Source organism: Xenopus laevis, chromosome 1L (genome assembly GCF_017654675.1).
Source record: "Xenopus laevis strain J_2021 chromosome 1L, Xenopus_laevis_v10.1, whole genome shotgun sequence".
Classification (NCBI taxonomy): Eukaryota; Metazoa; Chordata; class Amphibia; order Anura; family Pipidae; genus Xenopus; species Xenopus laevis.
Window position 1 is genome coordinate 64,976,957 of NC_054371.1, and position 12,119 is coordinate 64,989,075.

General features: G+C 39.6%; 1 protein-coding gene across 2 annotated transcripts in view; it reads right to left on the reverse strand.

The window, feature by feature from the left end:
* Positions 1-6,397: 6,397 nt before the first annotated feature.
* mgarp.L (mitochondria localized glutamic acid rich protein L homeolog) overlaps positions 6,398-12,119 on the reverse strand; it is a 42,028-nt gene continuing 36,306 nt past the window's right edge. For both annotated transcript variants that reach the window (XM_018231805.2, XM_041589888.1), the window contains 3 exons: positions 11,582-11,755; positions 11,115-11,164; positions 6,398-8,558 (listed from right to left, as the gene is read on the reverse strand). In XM_018231805.2, the coding sequence (XP_018087294.1) occupies positions 11,121-11,164; positions 11,582-11,755 (218 nt within the window). In that variant the 3' untranslated portion in view covers positions 6,398-8,558; positions 11,115-11,120. The remainder of the gene's footprint in view (positions 8,559-11,114; positions 11,165-11,581; positions 11,756-12,119) is intronic.

Below are 12,119 nucleotides of genomic sequence, written 5' to 3' on the forward strand. Positions count from 1 at the left end.
TACCTGTAAATCCACATATGTACATGTAATTCACAAGCATACTCACTGCCATACAAACATGAACACACTCAAACAACCCAAACATACACAGTACTTATCAAGCTTACAGACACAAATTAAACTAAGGGTGGTACCTTATGCAGTGTCATTTTGGATTAACACTGTGGGATTTTTAGCTTTGGTGGAAGAGGGGTTCTTTTTCCCTTTTTTTAAATTAATTGAATTCTATCTGAAATCTTCAGACCTCAATTTCACTAAGGGGATAAATTAGCAAAGTGTAATCTCGAATATCTAATTCTTTTGAACAACCTTACAGACACAATCACATTTTTTTCTTTTAACAAAACTGGCACGTCTTGACACTTGTCCTTCACCCTCTACTAGTAATAGCTTAATTAAGTGGGCAGAGCAAATGCCCCATCCTTCATACGGAGCCTCTGCTTCTAATGGGCAGGCAGACAGGACCTGTAGAATTATAATGTGGAGTAGGCTAATTCTAGCCCTGGTATAAACCTTCCTAGAAACCAGTGGGATTATATTTGACATGTGTGTCCTCACCAGCACCAGCAAGCCTCACTCCCACTAGACCACCAATAGAAGTTTGTGGGGGTGTTGGGAACAGAAGCTCCCCAGAAATGTATAGGATGCATGCAGCAGCAATTATGCAGATGGCACATGGGCACTGGGTAATAAAGGGCACAGAGCATTTAATGTACCATGCATGTCACTGTGCCCCTTAAAAATGCAGCCAAGGCAAGTGTATGCCCTTACTCTGCCTTGCTCTGTTACTTATTTGGTGACCTGATAATCCTGAACAATATGGATATGGATGGATGACTATGGATATCAATTGGTATGCCAGTCAGGCAGAATTAGAATTTTTATCTGCAAAATGAGGAAAAGAAGAGAAGCTGCAGTTCCACTTCACTTCATTAGGCCCCCTAATATGATTCTACCATTTGACCTACGGGTTGTCCCATAAGAGAATTTGCCTCGATTCAGAACATAATCAGGCCTGGGCTGACAATTTCTTTATTTTGGCACTTGCCAGTGGGGCTTCTGTAAACTGCCATATGTCATCAATTATATAATGGGCCGGCTATAATGAAAAATCGCCAGCGGTATGGCACTCGTGTCGCTTCATTTGGAAACTTCGGACGACTTCTGAAAACGAAGCCATACTGCTGGCGATTTTACATTATAGCTGATGGGAAGGTAGGGGAAGGCAGATCAGGGAGATTGTTGCCCAGAAAAAGAGGCGATTAGTAGTCAGGCGACTAAATCTCCCCGAATCTCCCCGTGTGCCCTTAGGGTTAGGTCTCCTGAGCCAATTAGTGGACAAAGTCTTTCACTATCACACTTCCTCTTGTTACAGTTATAGCCAGGGGTGCTTCGCCAATGAGGCAAGTTGAGACTGTCGCCTCAGGCGGCAGCGCCCCACTAGGCACCAGGGGCAGCAAAAATGCTGCTCCTGGTACTTTAAGAGCGAATTTCCAGGGGAGGGGGGCAGCAGCAACTGCTGCTGCCTCAGGCGGCGGATGGGCCAGGATCCCCCCTGGTTATAGCTGCATCATTTCTAGTCAGTTCATTCTGGGGTGATACATTTCCTTTAATATCATTTCCAGCTCCCTCTTCCAGTCTCTCTAATGCTGATCCTGCTGTGTCCTCCATAACTCACTCCAACCTAATTTTTGCAATACATTTCTCTCCCTCTCAAATCTTATAAACAGAAAACTGTGTTAATACATACCTTCCAATATTTGACTTTGAACAGTAAGGTCGTTCCTCATTCACACCCAGACATGCCCCAGAACTATTTTTAGGTGTGAGAGGTGTTATGCTGAAACATTAAGGTGTCTGCTACATTTCAAGCAAGAGATCTGCATCTACCCATGCATGGCCACCTTAAAGTGGACCTGTCACACAGACATAAAAATCTGAATAATAAAAGTCCTTTTCCAATTAAACATGAAATCCAAAATTTTATTAAAGCATTCATAGCTGTCAATCAAATACTGTCTGCCCCTCCTTTATGCAATTACTTTCACTTTCCATTCAGCACTTACTAGATGTCACTGCACTCTCCACATTCCCCCGTTCACCGTTTAAAAGTGTAGTCAGGACATGGGGATTGACATCGGGTCCCACATTCTGGTGCACAAACAAGATTCTGAGATGATGCAAGGCTTGCCTGAATAACAGTGTCCACAAAATGGCTCCTGCCTGCTTTCTATAGATATGAATTCCCAGACCGAAGGAAACAAGATTCAAATAATTTATACAGTGTAATTAAAGTTTATTTTGCTTGACAAACGTAATAAAATAGAATTTGGAATATTTTTTTCAGATGACAGGTCCCCTTTAATGCTAATGTCACAGAACATTTTCTCAGCTGCAAGGAATTTCATGCTTCTGTCAGTACTCACATGAGAGTGAATTGCAGCTGAAAAAAAGCACCAGTGTGCATCAGAGCAGATTGGCGGTTTCTACACTGGAGAATATGCCTTGTGTGACATTAGCCTGACTGACCCAGTAAAAGTAGTAGATGCCAGGTTTAACCCCACTGCAGGTTAATTGGCACAGCATAACGTTGTTCTGTAGAAGGCACCTGACTCATAACCCCTGCTTAGCTTTCCCAGCTGTGCAGACTCTTCCAGCATTTATGTGCAGAACCATAGAATAAAATACCTGAGGTGGAAGCACCCATATCCAGTATAACACAGACATATAATAAATAGACGCAGATAGAAAACTGAGAAAAAATCTGTGACTTACACACAATCAGCATATAATAGATTCTCCTTAGACTGCAAAATAAAGATGCTTATTATAAAGAATATGCAAGAAAAAAAATAGTTATTAGCATAAAGTATGGCTTACAATACATGTCTGAGAAATACCATTTCTGCTCAGCCAAGATGTCCCAGAATCACTTTGGATCCAGTGTGACATCTCTGCATTCAATCTGAAGCATAAACACTAAACTGTACCTGCTATAAATATTCCTGTATTACTCCCCGTTCGGAACACAGCAGTACTGCTGCTCAGGTGTAGATCATACTGTATATTGTTAAGGGGAAACCATATAAACCAGAGAAACATATTACAATTGATTAGTGACTGGGTGATGTTGCCCCATTCACCCTTTGGATTAAAGGAGAACTAACCCCTAAAAATGAATGTGGCTAAAAATGCCATATTTTATATACTGAACTTATTACACCAGTCTAAAGTTTCAGCTTCTTAATAGCAGCAATAATCCAGGACTTCAAACTTGTAACAGAGGGTGACCATCTTGGAAATTGTCTGCAACACTCACATCCTCAGTGGGCTCTGAGCAGCTGTTGAGGAGCTAAGCTTAGGGGTTGTCTCAAATTATCAAGCAGAAAATGAGCCTGTAGTATAAACTGATGCTACAGGGTTGATTATTAAATTCTGATGCTGATTGCATTGGTTTCTGTGCTGCCATGTAGTAATTATCTGTATTATTACAAATCAGCCTTATATTGTGACATTTCTATTCTATGTGTACTGTATATTTTGAGTCAGTCCCTAAGCTCAGTAAGTGACAGCAGCACAGAGCATGTGCAGTAAATCAGCAGAAAAGAAGATGGGGAGCTATTGGGGCATCTTTGGAGACACAGATCTTTACTGCTAAAGGGCTGTGGTTGGCTTGGGCTGGTACAGAAGCAGGAATAGTCATAATCACTCTCTCTCCTGCCATGCGATGTTTCCCCTAAGCCAGGGATACCCAAGCTTTCCCCCCCCATGAGCCACATTCATATGTAAGAAGGGTTGGGGAGCAAGATGAGCTTGAAGATAGTTCCCGAGGATGCCAACAAAGGGTTGTGATTGGCCCTAAGCAGTTCTCTCATATGCAGATTTTGAGTTCAGTGCACCCAATAGATTGTTGTGTGCACAAATAATCTTTGTATGGAAACACAAAATGTGGGCAGGCCCAGACTTGCAATCTGTGGGTTCTGGAAAATGCCAGAGGGGCTGCTGTAAGATGCCATAGACAGTCACTATTTAGTGGGCTACTGGGGGTATTTTTGGCCTCTGTGTACTTGAAATGCCAGGGCCAATGGCAGTACAGTAACTTCAACATTTAGGATTCAGCAGCAGTATACACTGCTGTTCCATCAACATATATACACATACGTCCCAACTGTCCCATTTTTCCCAAGACAGTCCTGATTTTGACAGGTCAACCTGCAGTCCCAGATTGTTACTGAAATGTCACGACTTTCTCTTTGATCTCCTGCACTGAACAGCCAGAAAAAGATACAAAGTTTTAAACTTAATTGGCTTTTGGCAGAGAGCCTGCACTTGGATACTTTTGTAACAATTTAAGATAAGCAAGCAATAGCTACAATTGTAACTATTAAAGATAAGCAGGTCTCTTGGGGAAACTGTGATTTGCAGCTTAATGGGCAATTCACCTTCATTAGCAAAACTGTAATAACACATAAAAACCACTGAAATGTGTTCAAACTTTCATAACCTGCCAAGTTTTGTAAAATGAACATGGTATTTAGGGGGTGTGGTCACAAAAATTAAAAAAAAAATCTTTTTGTCCCTCTTTCTATTTCCAAAATATTGGGAGGTAAGTATACATAGTATGCCCTTAGTAGATATCAGGGAACTTTTACCCAAATTGTGAGTCTGTGCCGTGATAGATTACTTACAATGGTGACTGACTCCCTTAAACTGCTTTGTGAAAACAAAGGGTTAATACACCTTGAGAAAAAATGATATAAGCAAAAAATAGAAAGTAGGGGTTACATGTTTTATGAAAGCAACATTCAGTTCATGGAAAAAGCTACTGGCCATTATTTCTTGGTTCTCCCCCTTACGGCATAACCCAGAACTCTATTATCTCAGACTTGTCCCAGAGGCCCAAATATGAGCCAGACATACATATATCTTGAAAACAATAGAAATGTCACTCACATGCATTTAAGGTCTTTTGCCAATTATATTGAGCCAGTGCTCAGTGTTTCATGCTCTAAACTACTTTCATTAGATATAAGATAGCATTACAAAATTATGTAACAGAGTAAGGGAAAATTGTCACAGTGGCAACCCTCAAAACCATATATAACTTGCCAAATTAAATCCTTTCAGATAGCTACAGTTAAGGCAGGCCTTTGACAAATGTTAGAGGGGCAAAGAAATCAACATAATCCCCAGAAAATATATCAAATATATGTCCCAAAAGCAGTCATACTGCTGCACACTTTTTCCGAACGATATGAAAATGCTCACAAATTCAAATAGTTGGGGCAGAAATAACTCAAGGAATTGCAGAGACCATAGCACTCATTTACTTATTCATAACCGTTGTGTCCCACAGTCAGTTGCGCAGAAAATTTAATTCCTGCAGCTGCTCCTTCTGTATATTTATATGCTGCCATCTCTCTATCTCCTGTTCCGATTCAATTGCTGATGTGCCTAATGATGGGGGATCCCTGGAGCTACTGCCCTCCAAACCTCTCAGTAGCTTCAGTGTTTCCACAGAGGCCTGTGTGAATAGGAACAGCCCAGGTGCACCAAAAGAATCGGATGCATGTAATAGGGTAAAATGTTGATGGTTTAAAGGGGTGATTCACTTTTAAGCTAATTTTAGTATGTTATAGAATGTATAATTTGCAGTTGGCCTTCATTATTTATTTTTTATAGTGTTTGAATAATTTGCCTTCTTCTTCTGACTCTTTCCAGCTTTCAAATAGGGACCTCTGACCCCATCTAAAAACAAATGCTCTGTAAGGCTATACATGTATTGTTATTGCTACTTTATTACTCATCTTTCTATTCAGGCCCTCTCCTATTCATATTCCAGTCTCTTATTCAATCAATGCATGGCATGGTTGCTAGGGTAAAATTGGACTCTAGCAACTGGATAGCTGAAATTGGAAACTGGAGAGCTGCTGCATAAAAAGCTAAATAACCCAAAAAACCCCCCACAAATAATAAAAAATGAAAACAAATGATCTCAGAATATCACTCTCTACATCATACTAAAAGTTAATTTAGTATTGCATTTGCACAGTTTGGTAGATAAAAATCCTGCAAACTGTTTTGCAATTGTATTGTTAGAAGTATAGGCTCTGTTATTTAAATCCATCCAGACATGTCAATGTCTGATACAAGTAGCAGTTTATGTTCTTGGGCTCGCTGTGCCAAATGACATTTTTTTGCACGGAGTAGACTAGCCAAAAGCCAGCCCTGAGGAGAGACATAAAACAGCCTGCTTAATGCTGTCTCACTCATACAGCTAATCTAAAGAAATTGGAATATAGTGCTCTAGGCATCTGTATACGGGATACTCACATTTAGCCTGCATGCAAAGTCACTAAGTTGTTCAGTCTTCCAAAAGACAAACTAGACAAAGATAAACAGGATAAAAGAGCTGTCTTTATTTGCAAAGGTAAGTCTCACAGTGGTATTGTCTCTACATAGAAATACTGCACATGATAAAGTGTAAAATAAAGAAATACTGGTAATGAACTCCAGTCACAGCTTGGTAGCTCTGTGCCATTTAGATAAGGTACCGTGTTTGTTCTGTGAGTGAAGGGAATATGAATTTTCATGAGGTAGGACACAAACCATTTGACTCACAGTTAAAGGAAAGATCAGGAGAGTCTCCTACACAGCAGTTTATAAAGAATGTTGCAAGAGTTACCTGTTGGTTTCTGAATATATTTGCATATTAAATACATAAAAACCATTGTAGCCTTTGCTGGACATATCTGCATGTTCCTATCACCCATTTCATAGTATTGCTGATTATAAAGCACCCTGTATATTGCTGATGCTGAATAAATCCAGGTATCCATACAACTCAGATAAGTCAATGTTCCCTAAGTGAGTGAGGTATATTGAGGTTTTAGCACCATCATTCTGGCAGTGTGAAACTGCTTCATGGAATGCTAAATTGCAGTCAGAAGGTAGCCCTGGGGCTATAACATCGATCCTTTCTCCAGATATAAAATTATTAAAATTTTTGAATCTGAGATATATTTTTTAGCTTAAGAATCTTTAACTTGTGGTCCTCCAGTGGTTACTGAACTGACAAGGGGATTTCCAATCATACAGATATGAAGGTCACCAATGTCATTATACTAGTGATACTATGATACTTTACAATATCAATGTGGCAGCCAAATAATTATAAAATGGGTGTGGATGAGCCCAAGCTGCATTATTTACCCGTTACATGAATATTTAAGGGGATGCACACTTGAGTAAGTCTTGTTTTTTGGGTGGTACATTCCCCTTATAAATATGAATAGTAAACCCAGTCCTACTGTAGCGTTCTCTAGGGGTAACAAAGGGTTGATACAGAACCAACGTGTATTCCAGGTCTAGCTGTGTAGAGATGATGTAGACACAGATGGAGGGCCACAGGTTGTGTTTGGAAAAGTAAGATAGACAAATGAGTGGATCAGAGGACAGTTTGGTCATGCAAAACTGCACTTGTTGGGGGCAGGCCAAAATACCTGATCAAGTGTTTTCCCTGTTTAGTCATACTGAGATGCATTGGTCAACTGGATTTTGGCAACTAACCTGATTACAGTCCGTACATTTTTTTTATAAGGCAAATTTCACACATAGTGCAATTTGGGCTAAAAATTATCAAAGTTGTCAAAGTGATGGTTCTGTGTGTTCCTTTAGAATTATACCTGTATTTACATTTACTGTAAGAGTACACAAAATATAGCACCTAAAATATAAAATAGAGTTGGATGCAGCAAAAATGTCATGAGGCCAATACTCTAATCATTACACTAGGGAGTCAGAGGAAAGGTGGTTTTAGTGCCATGACACAGTCAGTGGTTAAGCTTCTTTCTGATGTGATGATATATGTGTCCATCCCTAAATTCTATAGCGAAGGAGTCTGAGAGGTACAAACATATTTCACAGCTTATGGCACAGAACTCTGAAGGTAGAAAGATGAAAAGACGCAAGATTTAGAAAAGTCAACATGCTGGGCTGAAAATGACCTTATTATCCCCCGTTTCATTGAATAAAATACTCAGATCTATATATTTCCTGCAAGTAGAAAAGATAAAAGTATTCTGATTGTCCAGCAGCTTTTCCCTGGTTTTATGAAACCCTACTCTGCCATGCTTTTTGGTTCCCTACAGATAGATAGATAGTTTATCTAGAAGAAGTGCAAAGTAGTGAAAGGGTAAACAACCCGGGCAGCATATGGGGCAGCTACAGGAAGCAGCTCTATGCAATATATCTGCATGTGGAAATATAACATTTCTTGGTTACTATATGGAGCGTTTCTTCCTGAAGTTGAAATCTGCATCAGGTCCTGAAGAGTTTTCTGGTAGCTGATATCACCTCGTTCTTTCCATTTTCCAGTGGAAAAGCTTTCCATGACACTCTTAAGGAAACCATCCATGCATAGTCATAGAAATGGGAGGGTGGGTGCACTCTGTTGGGGATTGTGGAAATTCAGTTGAATCTGTTCAGGGTTTAGGCAGATTGCTAGTGTTTCAGGTTTGGTAAATTATATGGAGAACACATTTGAAAAGGGATTTCTTCTGTAGAAAACAATGAAAGGGAAAAAAAGAGAACTGGTAAAAAAGAAAGGCATAAATAATATAGTAAAATGAAACTATATGCTAATAATAATTAGGGCTCCCCCCAGTCAGTTGTGTGGAAACCCTCTTTCATTGAAGGTACTTCTGTCAAAATGTGCTCCTTGCACTTCCATATAGTCAGGCCCAGATTTCCTACACGTCGCCCCAGGCCGCGTGGTCCTAATGCCCACCCCCCGACCTTCACGAGCACAACCCCCCGGGACGTACAGGAGCTGTACTTCCCCAGTGCTCCTCAGAATGCGGCTGGTTCGCATGCCGTGCCTAAAATTTTGCCACCCTAGGCCCCGGCCTTGCCACAAATCCGTGGCTGCGTATAGTTGCACTTGGTTACGTTCGGTCCTTCCTTCCTTCCTTGCACCTAAAAAATCATGCACAGACCTCACTCGCCAAACACCAGAAATTATGCCAGATGAAATTCAGTGCCAAACATAGTGTAATTGTGTCAGACTTACTGCCCCCATGTGACTGCAGTGAGGCTGGAATTCCCCACAGTGGGAAAAAATATGGCGATTGCACTCCAAATTGCACTTTGTTCACAGACATAAATGAGCCCAATTATCTTTACATTGATAGTAAAAATACTCAGTATTAATTTCCCAAATTGCTCATAAATAGTAATGGTTTTGTTGCCTTACAGCACTGGGGCCTAGGAGTAATTGCAGTCGGAATGTTCGTGTGTGTGTGTGCGTGTGAGAAGGTATCCCTGTTTCCTCCCATACTCTAAATCAGTCATCCCCAACCAGTAGCTCGTGAGCAACAAGTTGCTCTCCAACCCCTTGAATGTTGCTCCCAGTGGCCTCAAAGCAGGTGCTAAGTTTTAATTCCAGGCTTGGAGGCAAGTTTTGGTTGCATAAAAATCAGGTGCACTGCTAAAGAGCCTCAATGTAAATTGACAATCCACATACGGGCTACCAAATGTCCAATCACAGCACTTATATGGCAGCCCAAGAAAATGTTTTAAGCTTGTGTTGCTCCCCAACTCCTTTTACTCCTGAATGTTGCTCATGGGTTCAAAAGGTTGGGGATCTAAATACATACAAGAAGATTAATTGTCTCCTAATAGTACTGACCATAGTGTGTGTGAATGTGATAGAGACTGTGACAGGCAGAGGTGTTTGATGGATAATTTCTGTACAGGACCAGAGGTGCAAGGACACACATAGTAAAGTAAAGTGGATGTGCTTGATTGTTTTGGGTGGGATGTTTGCCACCCAGTTTTGTGTTTTTTTTCTTCATACCTCCTTCACTCATCCTGTCTCAAATCCCTTCTGTTCTCTCTTTTCCCCCTAAACTTTTTTAACTTGAGTTTAGACTTCCCTTCTCTATCCACACAAGCCAAGATCTCTTCTGAGACTGAATAGTGTTGCAAGGTAAACTGTCTCCTTGCTGAAAATAAGCTAAATATTACTGACTATTGCTAGAATAAATGTCCAAATAAAGTTCGAGTCCAAGGATATTATGGTTTCTCCCAAAGTCCAGCAATAGATCAGGTTCTGCTCCTCCTGTCAGAAAAATCTTCAAAACAAAAGTTGCTGTATTCCTCAGAAAAACACGTTTTTTTGAGGTGGGAGAATAACAGAAACATTTTTTTTATAGTGTAGTATTTCCAAAACTTCATTTACTTACACCCTTAGTGATTTTATACACACATTGTGCCGTGTTCATTAACACTTTTTCCCCGTGTTGATTAATGTGTGTATAAAATCACTAAGGGTGTAAGTAAATGAAGTTTTGGAAATACACCACTATATAAAAAAAAAAAAATTCTGTTATTCTCCCTCCTCAAAAAAACTTGTTTTTCTGAGGAATACAGCAACTTTTGTTTTGAAGATTATTGCTAGAATAACAAAGTGAGCAGATCTCTATGTATTCATAGGAGACCCTACCCACCAAAACATAATTTGTAATTCTGTAAGTTACTCAGCACTTACTGGTGAAGACAAATCATGTTTGTAAATAGCTTTAAAGGCCCCAAATAAAGCACAGGGGATGTGGATAGATGAAGACGATAGAATAGATGATATTTACTAAAATGTATTTTCCATTGATTCTGTTTTCTAAAGAGATGGTAAAACTCTCCTACCTTAAAATATAAATATTCCATATTAAATTCTCCAGCTTGCAGAAAACCAGCACTAAATACATATATATATATATTTTTTTTTAATTTATATATTTTTTTTGAAAGGGTCCACTCCATTCAAATATACCCTACCCTGTGTCTTTGCTCATCTCCCAGTATCATTTGTCAGCCGGGAAAAAGTAGGGCTAACATAACGGAAAGAATGCAGCAACATCGGTGAGTTTAACTCTAATTGCAGAGGGCTGGTGTACATGTGCTGCAGGCAGCAGCTTTGTGCACTGGAGTATACAGTTCATGACTGAAAACAGTTTGTATGTGACATTAATAATTTGCTTATTACAAAGTTAGGGATATAAACACACCATATATAAAACCCCTGTCTTTCAATTGCTGGCTCAATTCTAGTGTCTTACCTGTTTCTAAGAGCTGGTAGAAACCTCAGGTTGTGCTACCTCAGGGATCACTATAAGGAAAATATGCCATTACTTACATTATAAAAGCAAACGGGTTAACATGTGCTGAAAATATACATGGTAACACATTTATAAAGGTAATTATAAATATCTAAATTATAAAATAAAAAATTAAAACAGAATATCACTCTCAACACCATACTAAAAGTTAACTCAAAGGTGAACAACCCCTATAACTCTGTGGTTTGATGTGAAGATTCAGATCTGGCCTAACTACTTGGAGTGCAGGGATCCAAGAAACAGCTAAATCACACAGCATGCTGGGGTAAAAAGTAGGAAGCTTACATGAAATGTTAGTGCCCTTTTCATGAAGAAATCCTACAGTAATCATCAAAGGATAAGAACCCCTCAATGTAAATCATGTGTATCTCATTCATATATAACAATGTTCATGACACAGTACTCACCTGTAGTACCTTGTACTGCCTCTTCTACAGCATCCTCTGGCTTGTGTGCAGACAGCTCAGACCAATCATCTGCAGCAGCAGCAGCAAGCTCTTCTGGGATATTAACTGATGTTTCCTCTAACACAGGAGACAATTCTTCAGCTGAGGCAGCTGCTATGGTGCCAGTGTTCTGTGCTGTATAATTAAAAGAAAAAAACACGTTTAGCTAATATTGTGTTCGTTTCCATAAATGCTTGTCTCCAGGGGAACTGTGAAACTTTAGAGATAAGTGTAAAACTATATATATATATCTATATATATTGAATAAAGTACCCCCTCTTGTAAATGATTACATTATTATAAGTTACCGAGGAGTTCCATGACCATATGGAAGGCCGAGTGTTTTTATACAGGTCATGGAACTTTTGTGTATTATATATAAATTTATATATATATATAGTCCAACAAGCTGCCAGCACTCTTGAAAAGAACAGTTAATATGCCTGGGTGCAGAGTCAGCGAATAATCCACATCAATCAAATAGGATCCAAACTCACAG